This window comes from Atractosteus spatula, chromosome 5 (genome assembly GCF_055471065.1).
Source record: "Atractosteus spatula isolate fAtrSpa1 chromosome 5, fAtrSpa1.hap1, whole genome shotgun sequence".
Classification (NCBI taxonomy): Eukaryota; Metazoa; Chordata; class Actinopteri; order Semionotiformes; family Lepisosteidae; genus Atractosteus; species Atractosteus spatula.
In genome coordinates this window covers 1,336,853-1,349,940 of record NC_142710.1, presented here as the reverse complement: position 1 = coordinate 1,349,940, position 13,088 = coordinate 1,336,853, and the positions used below count along the sequence as shown (strand labels likewise).

General features: G+C 52.0%; 2 protein-coding genes across 7 annotated transcripts in view; both read left to right on the top strand.

The window, feature by feature from the left end:
- LOC148833263 (adenylate cyclase type 2) overlaps positions 1-7,365 on the top strand; it is a 63,361-nt gene extending 55,996 nt beyond the window's left edge. The window contains exons 22-26 of the mRNA XM_088915972.1: positions 620-766; positions 2,656-2,763; positions 3,747-3,861; positions 4,749-4,873; positions 6,087-7,365. Coding sequence (XP_088772098.1) covers positions 620-766; positions 2,656-2,763; positions 3,747-3,861; positions 4,749-4,873; positions 6,087-6,209 — 618 coding nt within the window. The 3' untranslated portion in view covers positions 6,210-7,365. The remainder of the gene's footprint in view (positions 1-619; positions 767-2,655; positions 2,764-3,746; positions 3,862-4,748; positions 4,874-6,086) is intronic.
- Positions 7,366-7,430: 65 nt separating this feature from the next.
- Positions 7,431-13,088, top strand: part of cyld3 (cylindromatosis (turban tumor syndrome) 3) — a 31,320-nt gene continuing 25,662 nt past the window's right edge. For 2 of the 6 annotated variants that reach the window (XM_088915958.1, XM_088915961.1), the window contains exons 1-3: positions 7,714-7,755; positions 7,939-8,125; positions 12,866-13,045. In XM_088915958.1, the coding sequence (XP_088772084.1) occupies positions 12,875-13,045 (171 nt within the window). In that variant the 5' untranslated portion in view covers positions 7,714-7,755; positions 7,939-8,125; positions 12,866-12,874. Of the gene's footprint in view, positions 7,756-7,795; positions 8,126-12,865; positions 13,046-13,088 lie in introns of those variants that run through there. The other 4 variants (XM_088915965.1, XM_088915959.1, XM_088915964.1 and 1 more) reach the window with 3 other exon arrangements.

Below are 13,088 nucleotides of genomic sequence, written 5' to 3'. Positions count from 1 at the left end.
TGACACCCTCACACTCTGACTGACCGACTCCCTGACACGCTGACACCCACACACCCTGACTGACCGACTCCCTGACACCCTCACACTCTGACTGACCGACTCCCTGACACGCTGACACCCACACACCCTGACTGACCGACTCCCTGACACCCTCACACTCTGACTGACCGACTCCCTGACACGTTGACACCCACACACCCTGACTGACCGACTCCCTGACACCCTCACACTCTGACTGACCGACTCTCTGACACGCTGACATTCACACACCCTGACTGACCGACTCCCTGACACCCTCACACTCTGACTGACCGACTCCCTGACACGCTGACACCCACACACCCTGACTGACCGACTCCCTGACACCCTCACACCGTGACACCGATACACCAACACCCTGTTCCTGCAGGAGCTGTGCCAACACACCTTTGTGTGCGAGTGTTGTGTGTCACTGTGTTGTGTTGTCTCAGGACCTGTACAGCCAGTCCTACTCCTGTGTGTGCGAGTGCTGTGTGTCACTGTGCTGTGTTGTGTTGTGTTGTCTCAGGACCTGTACAGCCAGTCCTACTCCTGTGTGTGCGAGTGCTGTGTGTCACTGTGCTGTGTTGTGTTGTCTCAGGACCTGTACAGCCAGTCCTACTCCTGTGTGTGCGTGATGTTCGCCTCCATCCCTGAGTTCAAGGAGTTCTACTCGGAGAGCAGTGTGAACCGAGACGGGCTGGAGTGCCTCCGGCTGCTCAACGAGATCATCGCGGACTTCGATGAGGTGAGGCGACCTGCCCGCCTCTCGCCTGCGCCGGTGCTGGGGTGTCCTGGGGCTGCACCCCTTTGCCGTACGGGGCTCTGGGCTGGGTCACACTTTCAGATAGGAGTTCTGTGGAGGGGTGGGTGGGTCACAGGGGTTCCTTCTGAAGGCACAGAAAGCCTCATCCCTCAGCGCCGTCACTGCCAGGTCGAACCTCCCAGATATACTGATAGTCGGGCCAAGGTAGGTGTCGTTGGTTGTGTGTTCCAGTGTGTTGTTGTTGTTGTTCAGTGTGAAGGTCTACCTGTTTCCCTGAGGTCTGGCTTTCTTCTGGAAAACCATAACTCTGGTCTTGTCCAGATGGGCTGGCGGCGCCCAGGTGTGACAGTCCTGCTCCAGCAGTGCCCAGGTGTGACAGTGCTGCTCCAGCAGTGCCCAGGTGTGACAGTCCTGCTCCAGCAGTGCCCAGGTGTGACAGTACTGCTCCAGCAGTGCCAGGTGTGACAGTACTGCTCCAGCAGTGCCAGGTGTGACAGTGCTGCTCCAGCAGTGCCCAGGTGTGACAGTCCTGCTCCAGCAGTGCCCAGGTGTGACAGTGCTGCTCCAGCAGTGCCCAGGTGTGACAGTCCTGCTCCAGCAGTGCCAGGTGTGACAGTACTGCTCCAGCAGTGCCCAGGTGTGACACTCCTGCTCCAGCAGTGCCAGGTGTGACAGTACTGCTCCAGCAGTGCCCAGGTGTGACACTCCTGCTCCAGCAGTGCCCAGGTGTGACACTCCTGCTCCAGCAGTGCCAGGTGTGACAGTACTGCTCCAGCAGTGCCCAGGTGTGACACTCCTGCTCCAGCAGTGCCAGGTGTGACAGTACTGCTCCAGCAGTGCCCAGGTGTGACAGTGCTGCTCCAGCAGTGCCCAGGTGTGACACTCCTGCTCCAGCAGTGCCCAGGTGTGACAGTCCTGCTCCAGCAGTGCCCAGGTGTGACAGTACTGCTCCAGCAGTGCCCAGGTGTGACACTCCTGCTCCAGCAGTGCCCAGGTGTGACAGTCCTGCTCCAGCAGTGCCAGGTTCTGCTTCAGCCCCTGATCTGGGTCCAGATGGGCTTGATCAGTGTTGGGCCAGGAGCTCATTGATGGAGATATTGATCAGTGTTGGGCCAGGAGCTCGTTGATAGAGATATTGATCAGTGCTGGGCCAGGAGCTCGTTGATAGAGATATTGATCAGTGTTGGGCCAGGAGCTCGTTGATGGAGATATTGATCAGTGTTGGGCCAGGAGCTCATTGATGGAGATATTGATCAGTGCTGGGGCAGGAGCTCATTGATGGAGATATTGATCAGTGTTGGGCCAGGAGCTCGTTGATGGAGATATTGATCAGTGCTGGGCCAGGAGCTCGTTGATAGAGATATTGATCAGTGTTGGGCCAGGAGCTCATTGATGGAGATATTGATCAGTGCTGGGCCAGGAGCTCGTTGATGGAGATATTGATCAGTGCTGGGCCAGGAGCTCGTTGATGGAGATATTGATCAGTGCTGGGCCAGGAGCTCGTTGATGGAGATATTGATCAGTGCTGGGCCAGGAGCTCGTTGATAGAGATATTGATCAGTGTTGGGCCAGGAGCTCGTTGATAGAGATATTGATCAATGTTGGGCCAGGAGCTTGTTGATGGAGATATTGATAAGTGTTGGGCCAGGAGCTCATTGATGGAGATATTGATCAGTGTTGGGCCAGGAGCTCGTTGATAGAGATATTGATCAGTGCTGGGCCAGGAGCTCATTGATAGAGATATTGATCAGTGTTGGGTCAGGAGCTCGTTGATGGAGATATTGATCAGTGCTGGGCCAGGAGCTTGTTGATAGAGATATTGATCAGTGTTGGGCCGGGAACTCAGGATGCTGTCCCTCTGCCCCTCTCAGCTCCTCTCCAAGCCTAAGTTCAGCGGAGTGGAGAAGATTAAGACCATCTGCAGCACCTACATGGCAGCAAGCGGACTGACCACCATCACTGAGGCTGAGGACAAGAAGGTGAGTTCGCAGAGGGCAGGAGTGAGAGAGGCATGAGTTCTGGGTGGGTGGAGGAGTGAGTTCAGAAAGCAGTGAGAGAGGAGAGAGAGAAACGGGTTTGTAGACATGGTTAGCGATTTTTAATGTGGTTCAAATTTTGCAGAAACCACAAAGCACTGGTTAGAGAATTAGACAGACAGAGAGGAGACACGTGTTTAGGTGTCTCAGCTGTGTGCTGTGTGCCCTGGGCACTGTGTTGTGGGTTGTGTGCTGTGCACTGTGTGCACTGTATGCTGTGAGCTATGTGCTTTGTGCTGTGAGTTTTGGTTTGTGTTGCTTGCTGTACTGTATGTGTGCTCTGTGTGCTGTAGGTTGTACTCTCTGCACTATAAGCTATGTGCTGTGTGTGTACTCTGTGTGCTGTAAGCTATGTGCTGTGTACTGTATGTGTGCTCTGTGTGCTGTGTGTGTACTCTGTGTGTTGTACGTTATGTGCTGTGTACTGTATGTGTGCTCTGTGTGCTATAGGTTGTACTCTCTGCACTGTACGCTACTGTATGTGCTGTGTACTCTATGTGTGCTCTGTGTGCTGTAGGTTGTGCTGTGGGTGCTGTAAGCTATGTGCTGTGTACTGTATGTGTGCTCTGTGTGCTGTGTGTGTACTCTGTGTGCTGTCAGCTATGTGCTGTGTACTCTATGTGTGCTCTGTGTGCTGTAGGTTGTGCTGTGGGTGCTGTAAGCTATGTGCTGTGTACTGTATGTGTGCTCTGTGTGCTGTGTGTGTACTCTGTGTGTTGTACGTTATGTGCTGTGTACTGTGTGTGTGCTCTGTGTGCTCTGTGTGCTATAGGTTGTGCTCTCTGCACTATAAGCTATGTGCTGTGTACTGTATGTGTGCTCTGTGTGTTGTATGTGTGCTCTGTGTGCTGTATGCACTACCCTGTGTGCACCACTTTCCTGCTCCAGGATGCTGCCTCAGGGCTGCTCTCTTTTGCCCCCCGCAGGAGAGCCCTGGTAACTACACCCACATGCGCTGCATGGTGGAGTTCGCCATGGCCCTGATGGGGAAGCTGGACTGCATCAACACCCACTCCTTCAACGACTTCAAGCTGAGGATCGGTCAGTGTCTCTCAGGGCCCTGTGACACTGTATGCTGGCAAGGAGAACTGCTCACCCTGTGTATATACAGACAAAATCAAGGACAGTTCACTTCAACCCTGATATTCACAGACTCCTTACTCCTCTCTCTCAGTGCAGTGTTAATGTACTGGAGTGTCCAGTCAGTGTGTCTGTATGAACCCCTCTCTCTCAGTGCAGTGTTAATGTACTGGAGTGTCCAGTCAGTCAGTGTGTCTGTATGAACCCCTCTCTCTCAGTGCAGTGTTAATGTACTGGAGTGTCCAGTCAGTCAGTGTGTCTGTATGAACCCCTCTCTCTCAGTGCAGTGTTAATGTACTGGAGTGTCCAGTCAGTGTGTCTGTATGAACCCCTCTCTCTCAGTGCAGTGTTAATGTACTGGAGTGTCCAGTCAGTCAGTGTGTCTGTATGAACCCCTCTCTCTCAGTGCAGTGTTAATGTACTGGAGTGTCCAGTCAGTGTGTCTGTATGAACCCCTCTCTCTCAGTGCAGTGTTAATGTACTGGAGTGTCCAGTCAGTCAGTGTGTCTGTATGAACCCCTCTCTCTCAGTGCAGTGTTAATGTACTGGAGTGTCCAGTCAGTGTGTCTGTATGAACCCCTCTCTCTCAGTGCAGTGTTAATGTACTGGAGTGTCCAGTCAGTCAGTGTGTCTGTATGAACCCCTCTCTCTCAGTGCAGTGTTAATGTACTGGAGTGTCCAGTCAGTCAGTGTGTCTGTATTAACCCCTCTCTCTCAGTGCAGTGTTAATGTACTGGAGTGTCCAGTCAGTCAGTGTGTCTGTATGAACCCCTCTCTCTCAGTGCAGTGTTAATGTACTGGAGTGTCCAGTCAGTCAGTGTGTCTGTATTAACCCCTCTCTCTGTCAGGTATTAACCATGGTCCAGTGATCGCAGGGGTGATTGGTGCCCACAAGCCGCAGTACGATATCTGGGGAAATACCGTCAATGTGGCCAGTCGCATGGACAGTACCGGTGTCCTGGGCAAGATACAGGTGCGTCTGTCCGTCTCTCTCTTGATGTGTGGGCACAGAGTGGCTGGGCACTTCGTCCAGCAGGTTGTCAAACAGAGCACTTGTTTGAGACAGCATGGAGTCAACCAGGAGCTTGCCCATGGTCAGCTGGAGCAGATCCCACCAGAGGGTCCGCCAGGGGGCGATCCAGTCCGCATCTGCTTGCAGACCAGTCCACCAGTTCTGGAGTCCACTGCTATCAACACGTGGCTGTTTAATCAAGGGAACTGTCTTTAAAGTGTGCAGTACTGTAGAGTCCACTCAATGCAAAGTTAACATACTGGAGTGTCCAGTCAGTGTGTCTGTATGAACCCCTCTCTCTCAGTGCAGTGTTAATGTACTGGAGTGTCCAGTCAGTGTGTCTGTATGAACCCCTCTCTCTCAGTGCAGTGTTAATGTACTGGAGTGTCCAGTCAGTCAGTGTGTCTGTATGAACCCCTCTCTCTCAGTGCAGTGTTATGTACTGGAGTGTCCAGTCAGTGTGTCTGTATGAACCCCTCTCTCTCAGTGCAGTGTTAATGTACTGGAGTGTCCAGTCAGTCAGTGTGTCTGTATGAACCCCTCTCTCAGTGCAGTGTTAATATACTGGAGTGTCCAGTCAGTCAGTGTGTCTGTATGAACCCCTCTCTCTCAGTGCAGTGTTAATGTACTGGAGTGTCCAGTCAGTCAGTGTGTCTGTATGAACCCCTCTCTCTCAGTGCAGTGTTAATGTACTGGAGTGTCCAGTCAGTCAGTGTGTCTGTATGAACCCCTCTCTCTCAGTGCAGTGTTAATGTACTGGAGTGTCCAGTCAGTCAGTGTGTCTGTATGAACCCCTCTCTCTCAGTGCAGTGTTAATGTACTGGAGTGTCCAGTCAGTCAGTGTGTCTGTATTAACCCCTCTCTCTCAGTGCAGTGTTATGTACTGGAGTGTCCAGTCAGTGTGTCTGTATGAACCCCTCTCTCTCAGTGCAGTGTTAATGTACCGGAGTGTCTAGTCAGTGTGTCTATATGAACCCCTCTCTCTCTCAGTGCAGTGTTAATGTACTGGAGTGTCCAGTCAGTCAGTGTGTCTGTATTAACCCCTCTCTCAGTGCAGTGTTAATGTACTGGAGTGTCCAGTCAGTGTGTCTGTATGAACCCCTCTCTCTCAGTGCAGTGTTAATGTACTGGAGTGTCCAGTCAGTCAGTGTGTCTGTATTAACCTCTCTTTCAGGTGACAGAGGAGACAGCGCTAGTGGTGGAGTCTGTGGGGTTCAGTGTGACTCTGCGTGGGCTGATCTCAGTGAAAGGAAAGGGGGAGCTCAGAACCTACTTCATCAACACCGACAGGGAGTGAGGAGACCCAGACAACAACACGCTCTGAGCACCAGCTGACACTTGTCAGTGATCAGTACTGACTGATATAAACAACCCAGCAGCAATTTTCTCATCCAGGACAGCAGCCTATCACTGATTGATACTACTACTACTAATAATTCCTCACACCTCTACAGCTCTTTCCACTCCACTCCTCTCCCAGCGCTGTCCAGTACTGGGGACCCCCTCCACCCCCTCAGTGTGATGATGCTCCAGTCCGCTCGCACACTCCAGCTCTCAGTGGGGAGGAGAGCAGAGTGATGAGGCCAGTTCAGAGAGGCCATGACTGGTAAAGACCAGGGGGAGTCTGTCCAGGACACTGGGGTCACACCCCTACTCTTTCTGAGAGACACCCTGGGGTCTTTACTGACCACAGAGAGTCAGGACCTCAGTTTCACGTCTCATCTGAAGGACGGCGCCTTGTTTACAGTCTAGTGTCCCCGTCACTGTCCTGGGGCATTAGGACCCACACAGACCGCAGGGTGAGCGCCCCCTGCTGGCCCCACTCACACCTCTTCCAGCAGCAACCTTAGTTTTTTCCAGGAGTCTCTCATCCAGGTACTGACCAGGCTCACGCCTGCTGAGCTCCAGTGGGCTGCCAGGTATGACTTGCACTGTGATAGAGCTGCTGGCAATACTGCCTCATCAGAGAAACCCCAGTAATTAATACCCATCCAGGACACCTGCCTGCCACTGGTCAATACTGCCTCATCACAGCAGCCCAGCAGTGATTAATACTCAAGTCAGGATCATGTGTGTTAGTCAGTGTGTCAGTCAGGCAGTGTGTCTGTCAGTGTGTCAGTGCGTCAGTCAGGCAGTGTGTCTGTCAGTGTGTCAGGTGCTGTGTCCCTCACTGTGTCACTTAGGGAGTTAATTCTGTTAATTGAAAAGCCAGCAAGATCTGTGTTCAAGTGCGACAGACACAGACAGACAGCGATACTAGTGCAATAGAAGAAATTCAATTCTGCCACAGCAGTCTCGTCTGATGGGTAGATTAATCATGACTGATGTGATAATTGTAGATATTTTTGTAACTTTTTGTCATTTTTACTCCTGTCTGTAAGTGCAATTAAAACTTAAGTCAATGAATGTAATAGTATCTCTTATGGAATCTCATTAAAGAGAATTTAGTTCAATATAAACAGTGGTTCTGTCATTTCTTGTTCTTCCGGATATCCATGAGTCCGTTTTGTTTGTGTAGGTACAGAGCCTGCAGTCAGAGTTCGCAGATGTCCCGAGTCGATCACTACATGGCACGCGTGGGTTTATTGGCCCACGCTGTTTTGTGTCGGCTCAACCCTCGCACTGCGCCCTTTAAGAAGGGTCTTCCCCCCGGAGTCCCTCGCGGAGCCGAGGAAATTCCCGCACGGGGCTGGCACGGCCCTTCGGCCGCCCTCTGATTGGGCGCGGGCGTCACATGACCGGGCGCCGGGCGCCCATTGGTCGGCCGCCGTGTCGGTTTCCGCATTCCGGGCGGCGAGGGGCGTCCGGAGCGGCGCAGCTGGGAGCGTCGGGCCGAGCCTGAGGTGAGTTTCTCTCGCAGCCGCGACTCGCACGGACGGGTGACACCTGCCCGCCCGGGGGAGAACAGCGACTTTCTGCTCGTGTTGCTCGAGTCGTAGCGAGGGGCTTTCGTCTCCCGACAGTTTCGGTCGGAGAGCGCAGCCCCGCGGGAGAAGTTTGCGGTTCTTCTCTCTCTCTGTGTTCAGAACTTGGGTCGGTCCCGTCCTCCCTTCCCGGAGCCCGTGTCGCCGGACGAGTTGGGGGTGTCTGTCTGAAAGGAAAGAGACGCGTCTCTGTTTCCTGCTCATCTCCCTCTTCACGACCACTTCCGCGGACACGGCTGCTCAACTTTCTCTCTCCACGCAGAGAGAGAGACACGGGCAAGACAGACAGGTACAGAGAGAGAGAGACAGGCGAGACAGACAGGTACAGAGAGAGAGAGAGAGAGAGAGAGAGAGAGACAGACGAGACAGACAGGTACAGAGAGAGAGAGAGAGAGAGAGAGACAGACGAGACAGACAGGTACAGAGAGAGAGAGAGAGAGAGAGACAGACGAGACAGACAGGTACAGAGAGAGAGAGAGAGAGAGAGACAGACGAGACAGACAGGTACAGAGAGAGAGAGAGAGAGAGAGTGAGACAGACGAGACAGACAGGTACAGAGAGAGAGAGAGAGAGAGAGAGTGAGAGTGAGACAGACGAGACAGACAGGTACAGAGAGAGAGAGAGAGAGAGTGAGACAGACGAGACAGACAGGTACAGAGAGAGAGAGAGAGAGAGAGAGAGTGAGACAGACGAGACAGACAGGTACAGAGAGAGAGAGAGAGAGAGAGAGAGAGTGAGACAGACGAGACAGACAGGTACAGAGAGAGAGAGAGAGAGAGAGAGAGTGAGACAGACGAGACAGACAGGTACAGAGAGAGAGAGAGAGAGAGAGAGAGAGAGTGAGACAGACGAGACAGACAGGTACAGAGAGAGAGAGAGAGAGAGAGAGTGAGACAGACGAGACAGACAGGTACAGAGAGAGAGAGAGAGAGAGAGAGTGAGACAGACGAGACAGACAGGTACAGAGAGAGAGAGAGAGAGAGAGAGAGTGAGACAGACGAGACAGACAGGTAGAGAGAGAGAGAGAGTGAGACAGACGAGACAGACGAGACAGACAGGTACAGAGAGAGAGAGAGAGTGAGACAGACGAGACAGACAGGTACAGAGAGAGAGAGAGAGAGTGAGACAGACGAGACAGACAGGTACAGAGAGAGAGAGAGAGAGTGAGACAGACGAGACAGACAGGTACAGAGAGAGAGAGAGAGAGAGAGTGAGACAGACGAGACAGACAGGTACAGAGAGAGAGAGTGAGACAGACGAGACAGACAGGTACAGAGAGAGAGAGAGAGAGAGAGAGAGTGAGACAGACGAGACAGACAGGTACAGAGAGAGAGAGAGAGAGAGAGAGTGAGACAGACGAGACAGACAGGTACAGAGAGAGAGAGAGAGAGTGAGACAGACGAGACAGACGAGACAGACAGGTACAGAGAGAGAGAGAGAGAGAGAGTGAGACAGACGAGACAGACAGGTACAGAGAGAGAGAGAGAGAGAGTGAGACAGACGAGACAGACGAGACAGACAGGTACAGAGAGAGAGAGAGAGAGAGAGAGAGAGTGAGACAGACGAGACAGACAGGTACAGAGAGAGAGAGAGAGAGAGAGTGAGACAGACGAGACAGACAGGTACAGAGAGAGAGAGTGAGACAGACGAGACAGACAGGTACAGAGAGAGAGAGAGTGAGACAGGCGAGACAGACAGGTACAGAGAGAGAGAGAGAGAGAGAGTGAGACAGACGAGACAGACGAGACAGACAGGTACAGAGAGAGAGAGAGAGAGAGAGAGAGTGAGACAGACGAGACAGACAGGTACAGAGAGAGAGAGAGAGAGAGAGTGAGACAGACGAGACAGACAGGTACAGAGAGAGAGAGTGAGACAGACGAGACAGACAGGTACAGAGAGAGAGAGAGAGAGTGAGACAGACAGGTACAGAGAGAGAGAGAGAGAGAGAGAGTGAGACAGACGAGACAGACAGGTACAGAGAGAGAGAGAGAGAGTGAGACAGACGAGACAGACAGGTACAGAGAGAGAGAGAGAGAGAGAGTGAGACAGACGAGACAGACAGGTACAGAGAGAGAGAGAGAGAGAGAGAGTGAGACAGACGAGACAGACAGGTACAGAGAGAGAGAGAGAGAGAGAGAGTGAGACAGACGAGACAGACGAGACAGACAGGTACAGAGAGAGAGAGAGAGAGAGAGAGAGTGAGACAGACGAGACAGACAGGTACAGAGAGAGAGAGAGAGAGAGAGTGAGACAGACGAGACAGACAGGTACAGAGAGAGAGAGTGAGACAGACGAGACAGACAGGTACAGAGAGAGAGAGAGAGAGAGTGAGACAGGCGAGACAGACAGGTACAGAGAGAGAGAGAGAGAGAGAGTGAGACAGGCGAGACAGACAGGTACAGAGAGAGAGAGACAGGCGAGACAGACAGGTACAGAGAGAGAGAGAGGCGAGACAGGCGAGACAGACAGGTACAGAGAGAGAGAGAGGCGAGACAGGCGAGACAGACAGGTACAGAGAGAGAGAGAGAGAGACAGGCGAGACAGACAGGTACAGAGAGAGAGAGAGAGAGACAGGCGAGACAGACAGGTACAGAGAGAGAGAGAGAGAGACAGGCGAGACAGACAGGTACAGAGAGAGAGAGGCAAGACAGGCGAGACAGTCAGGTACAGAGAGAGAGAGAGAGAGACAGGCAAGACAGTCAGGTACAGAGAGAGAGAGAGAGAGACAGGCGAGACAGACAGGTACAGAGAGAGAGAGACAGGCGAGACAGACAGGTACAGAGAGAGAGAGAGGCAAGACAGGCGAGACAGACAGGTACAGAGAGAGAGAGACAGGTGAGACAGACAGGTACAGAGAGAGAGAGACAGACAGGTGAGACAGACAGGTACAGAGAGAGAGAGAGAGAGAGAGAGTGAGTGAGTGAGTGAGTGAGTAAGTATTTGGCTCCAAATATTTGAAAGTGTAATCCAACCCATTGCCCTATACGGCAGTGAAGTGTGGGGTCCCCTCACAGACCAGGAGTACACTCAATGGGACAAACACCCCACAGAAACTCTGCACATGGAGATCTGTAGAAACATCCTCCGTGTGCAGAGAAAAACTCCTAACAACGGGTGCAGGGCCGAATTAGGCCAGGACCCACTATTGATAAACATACAGAAAAGAATATTAAAGTATTGGCTACACCTAAAAAACAGCGACCAAAACTCCTACCACCACAAAGCCCTGCTGAGCCAAGAGCTGAGCCCAAAACAGAGCCCCCTGAGCCAGCTGGTCCTGAGGCTCACTGACACCAGCCAGCCTCAGGACAGCACTGCTAGAATCAAGCACAGCACAGATCACACAGCAATATCTCACACACTGGGACACACACACACACACACACAACACTACCTCACCCACTGGGACACACACAGAGAGAGGAGCCAAGAGCTGAGCCCAAAACAGAGCCCCCTGAGCCAGCTGGTCCTGAGGCTCACCGACCTGAGCCATACCGACACTAACCAGCCTCAGGACAGCACTGCTAGAGCACCACAACCCAGACTCAAGCACATCACATCACAGATCAAACAGCAATATCTCACACACTGGGACACACACACACAACACTACCTCACCCACTGGGACACACACACACAACATAAACTGGAATGCTACAGAACCCTAAACAGACAATACACATTAGCTAAATATTTGACTAAGATAAGAAACAACAAACAGAAACAGACCCTGATGAAGTACAGGCTCAGTGACCACAGCCTATCCATAGAAACTGGACACAGGCAGACCTGGCTGCCCAGAGAGGACAGGCTCAGTGACCACAGCCTGGACACAGACACTGGACACAGACAGACCTGGCTGCCCAGAGAGGACAGGCTGTGCTCCCACTGCCAGCGGGGAGAAATACACCTGCCAGAATCACAACGGGTCCCAATCCTACTGGGAGAGGGAAGAGGGAACTCAGTTGAACTGGCAGCCCAGTATGTGATCTCCTGTCACAGCCTAAAGGAACAGTGAGCCTGTCTCTCAATAATAATAATACAGTGTGTGATCTCCTGTCACAGCCTGAGGAACAGACAGTGAGCCTGTCTCTCATTAATAATAATACAGTGTGTGATCTCCTGTCACAGCCTGAGGAACAATGAGCCTGTCTCTCAATAATAATAATACAGTGTGTGATCTCCTGTCCCAGCCTGAGGAACAGACAGTGAGCCTGTCTCTCAATAATAATAATACAGTGTGTGATCTCCTGTCACAGCCTGAGGAACAGACAGTGAGCCTGTCTCTCAATAATAATAATACAGTGTGTGATCTCCTGTCCCAGCCTGAGGAACAGACAGTGAGCCTGTCTCTCAATAATAATAATACAGTGTGTGATCTCCTGTCACAGCCTGAGGAACAGTGAGCCTGTCTCTCAATAATAATAATACAGTGTGTGATCTCCTGTCACAGCCTGAGGAACAGACAGTGAGCCTGTCTCTCAATAATAATAATACAGTGTGTGATCTCCTGTCACAGCCTGAGGAACAGTGAGCCTGTCTCCCAATAATGCTCCATCTGTCTACAGTATATGTCAATATTTTATGACATGTCTCTGTTGTAAATGTCTGTAATATGTCTGTAGATTTTATTTAACTTTTAGTTTGTGTTTTGTTCCATGTTAATTTTATTATTTTTATTTGCTTTGGCAACACTGATTGTACCCATCGGTCATCCTAATAAAGCACCTTGAATTGAATTGAGAGAGAGAGACAGGCAAGACAGACAGGTACAGAGGGATATAGACAGGCAGGAGAGACAGGTACAGAGAGAGAGACAGGCCATTACTCTCTGCCATTACAGAGAGAGAGAGAGAGAGACAGGCAAGACAGACAGGTACAGACAGAGAGAGAGAGAGAGGCTCACTGCTGGACAGGTACAGACAGAGAGAGAGACAGGCTCACTGCTGGACAGGTACAGACAGACAGGTAGTCATTGAAAGACAGACGAGTCTGGTTACTGACAGGCACCGGCTCTGTTCTGACTCAGACCGCGGTGATGACCAGCACCAAGCAGTACTCCGATCGAACCCGGCACCGGCGGCTGAAGATGTACGTCGTGGACTCGGACTACAAGGTGAACGACCAGCTGGAAGGCGCCGTCCACGTGCCACGAGGCAGCCTCTGCCAAGCACAGGAGGGAGGGCGAGGGGAGCAACTGTGGGTCAAGGTAAGAGCATCTGTATGAACCCCTCTCTCTCAGTGCAGTGTTA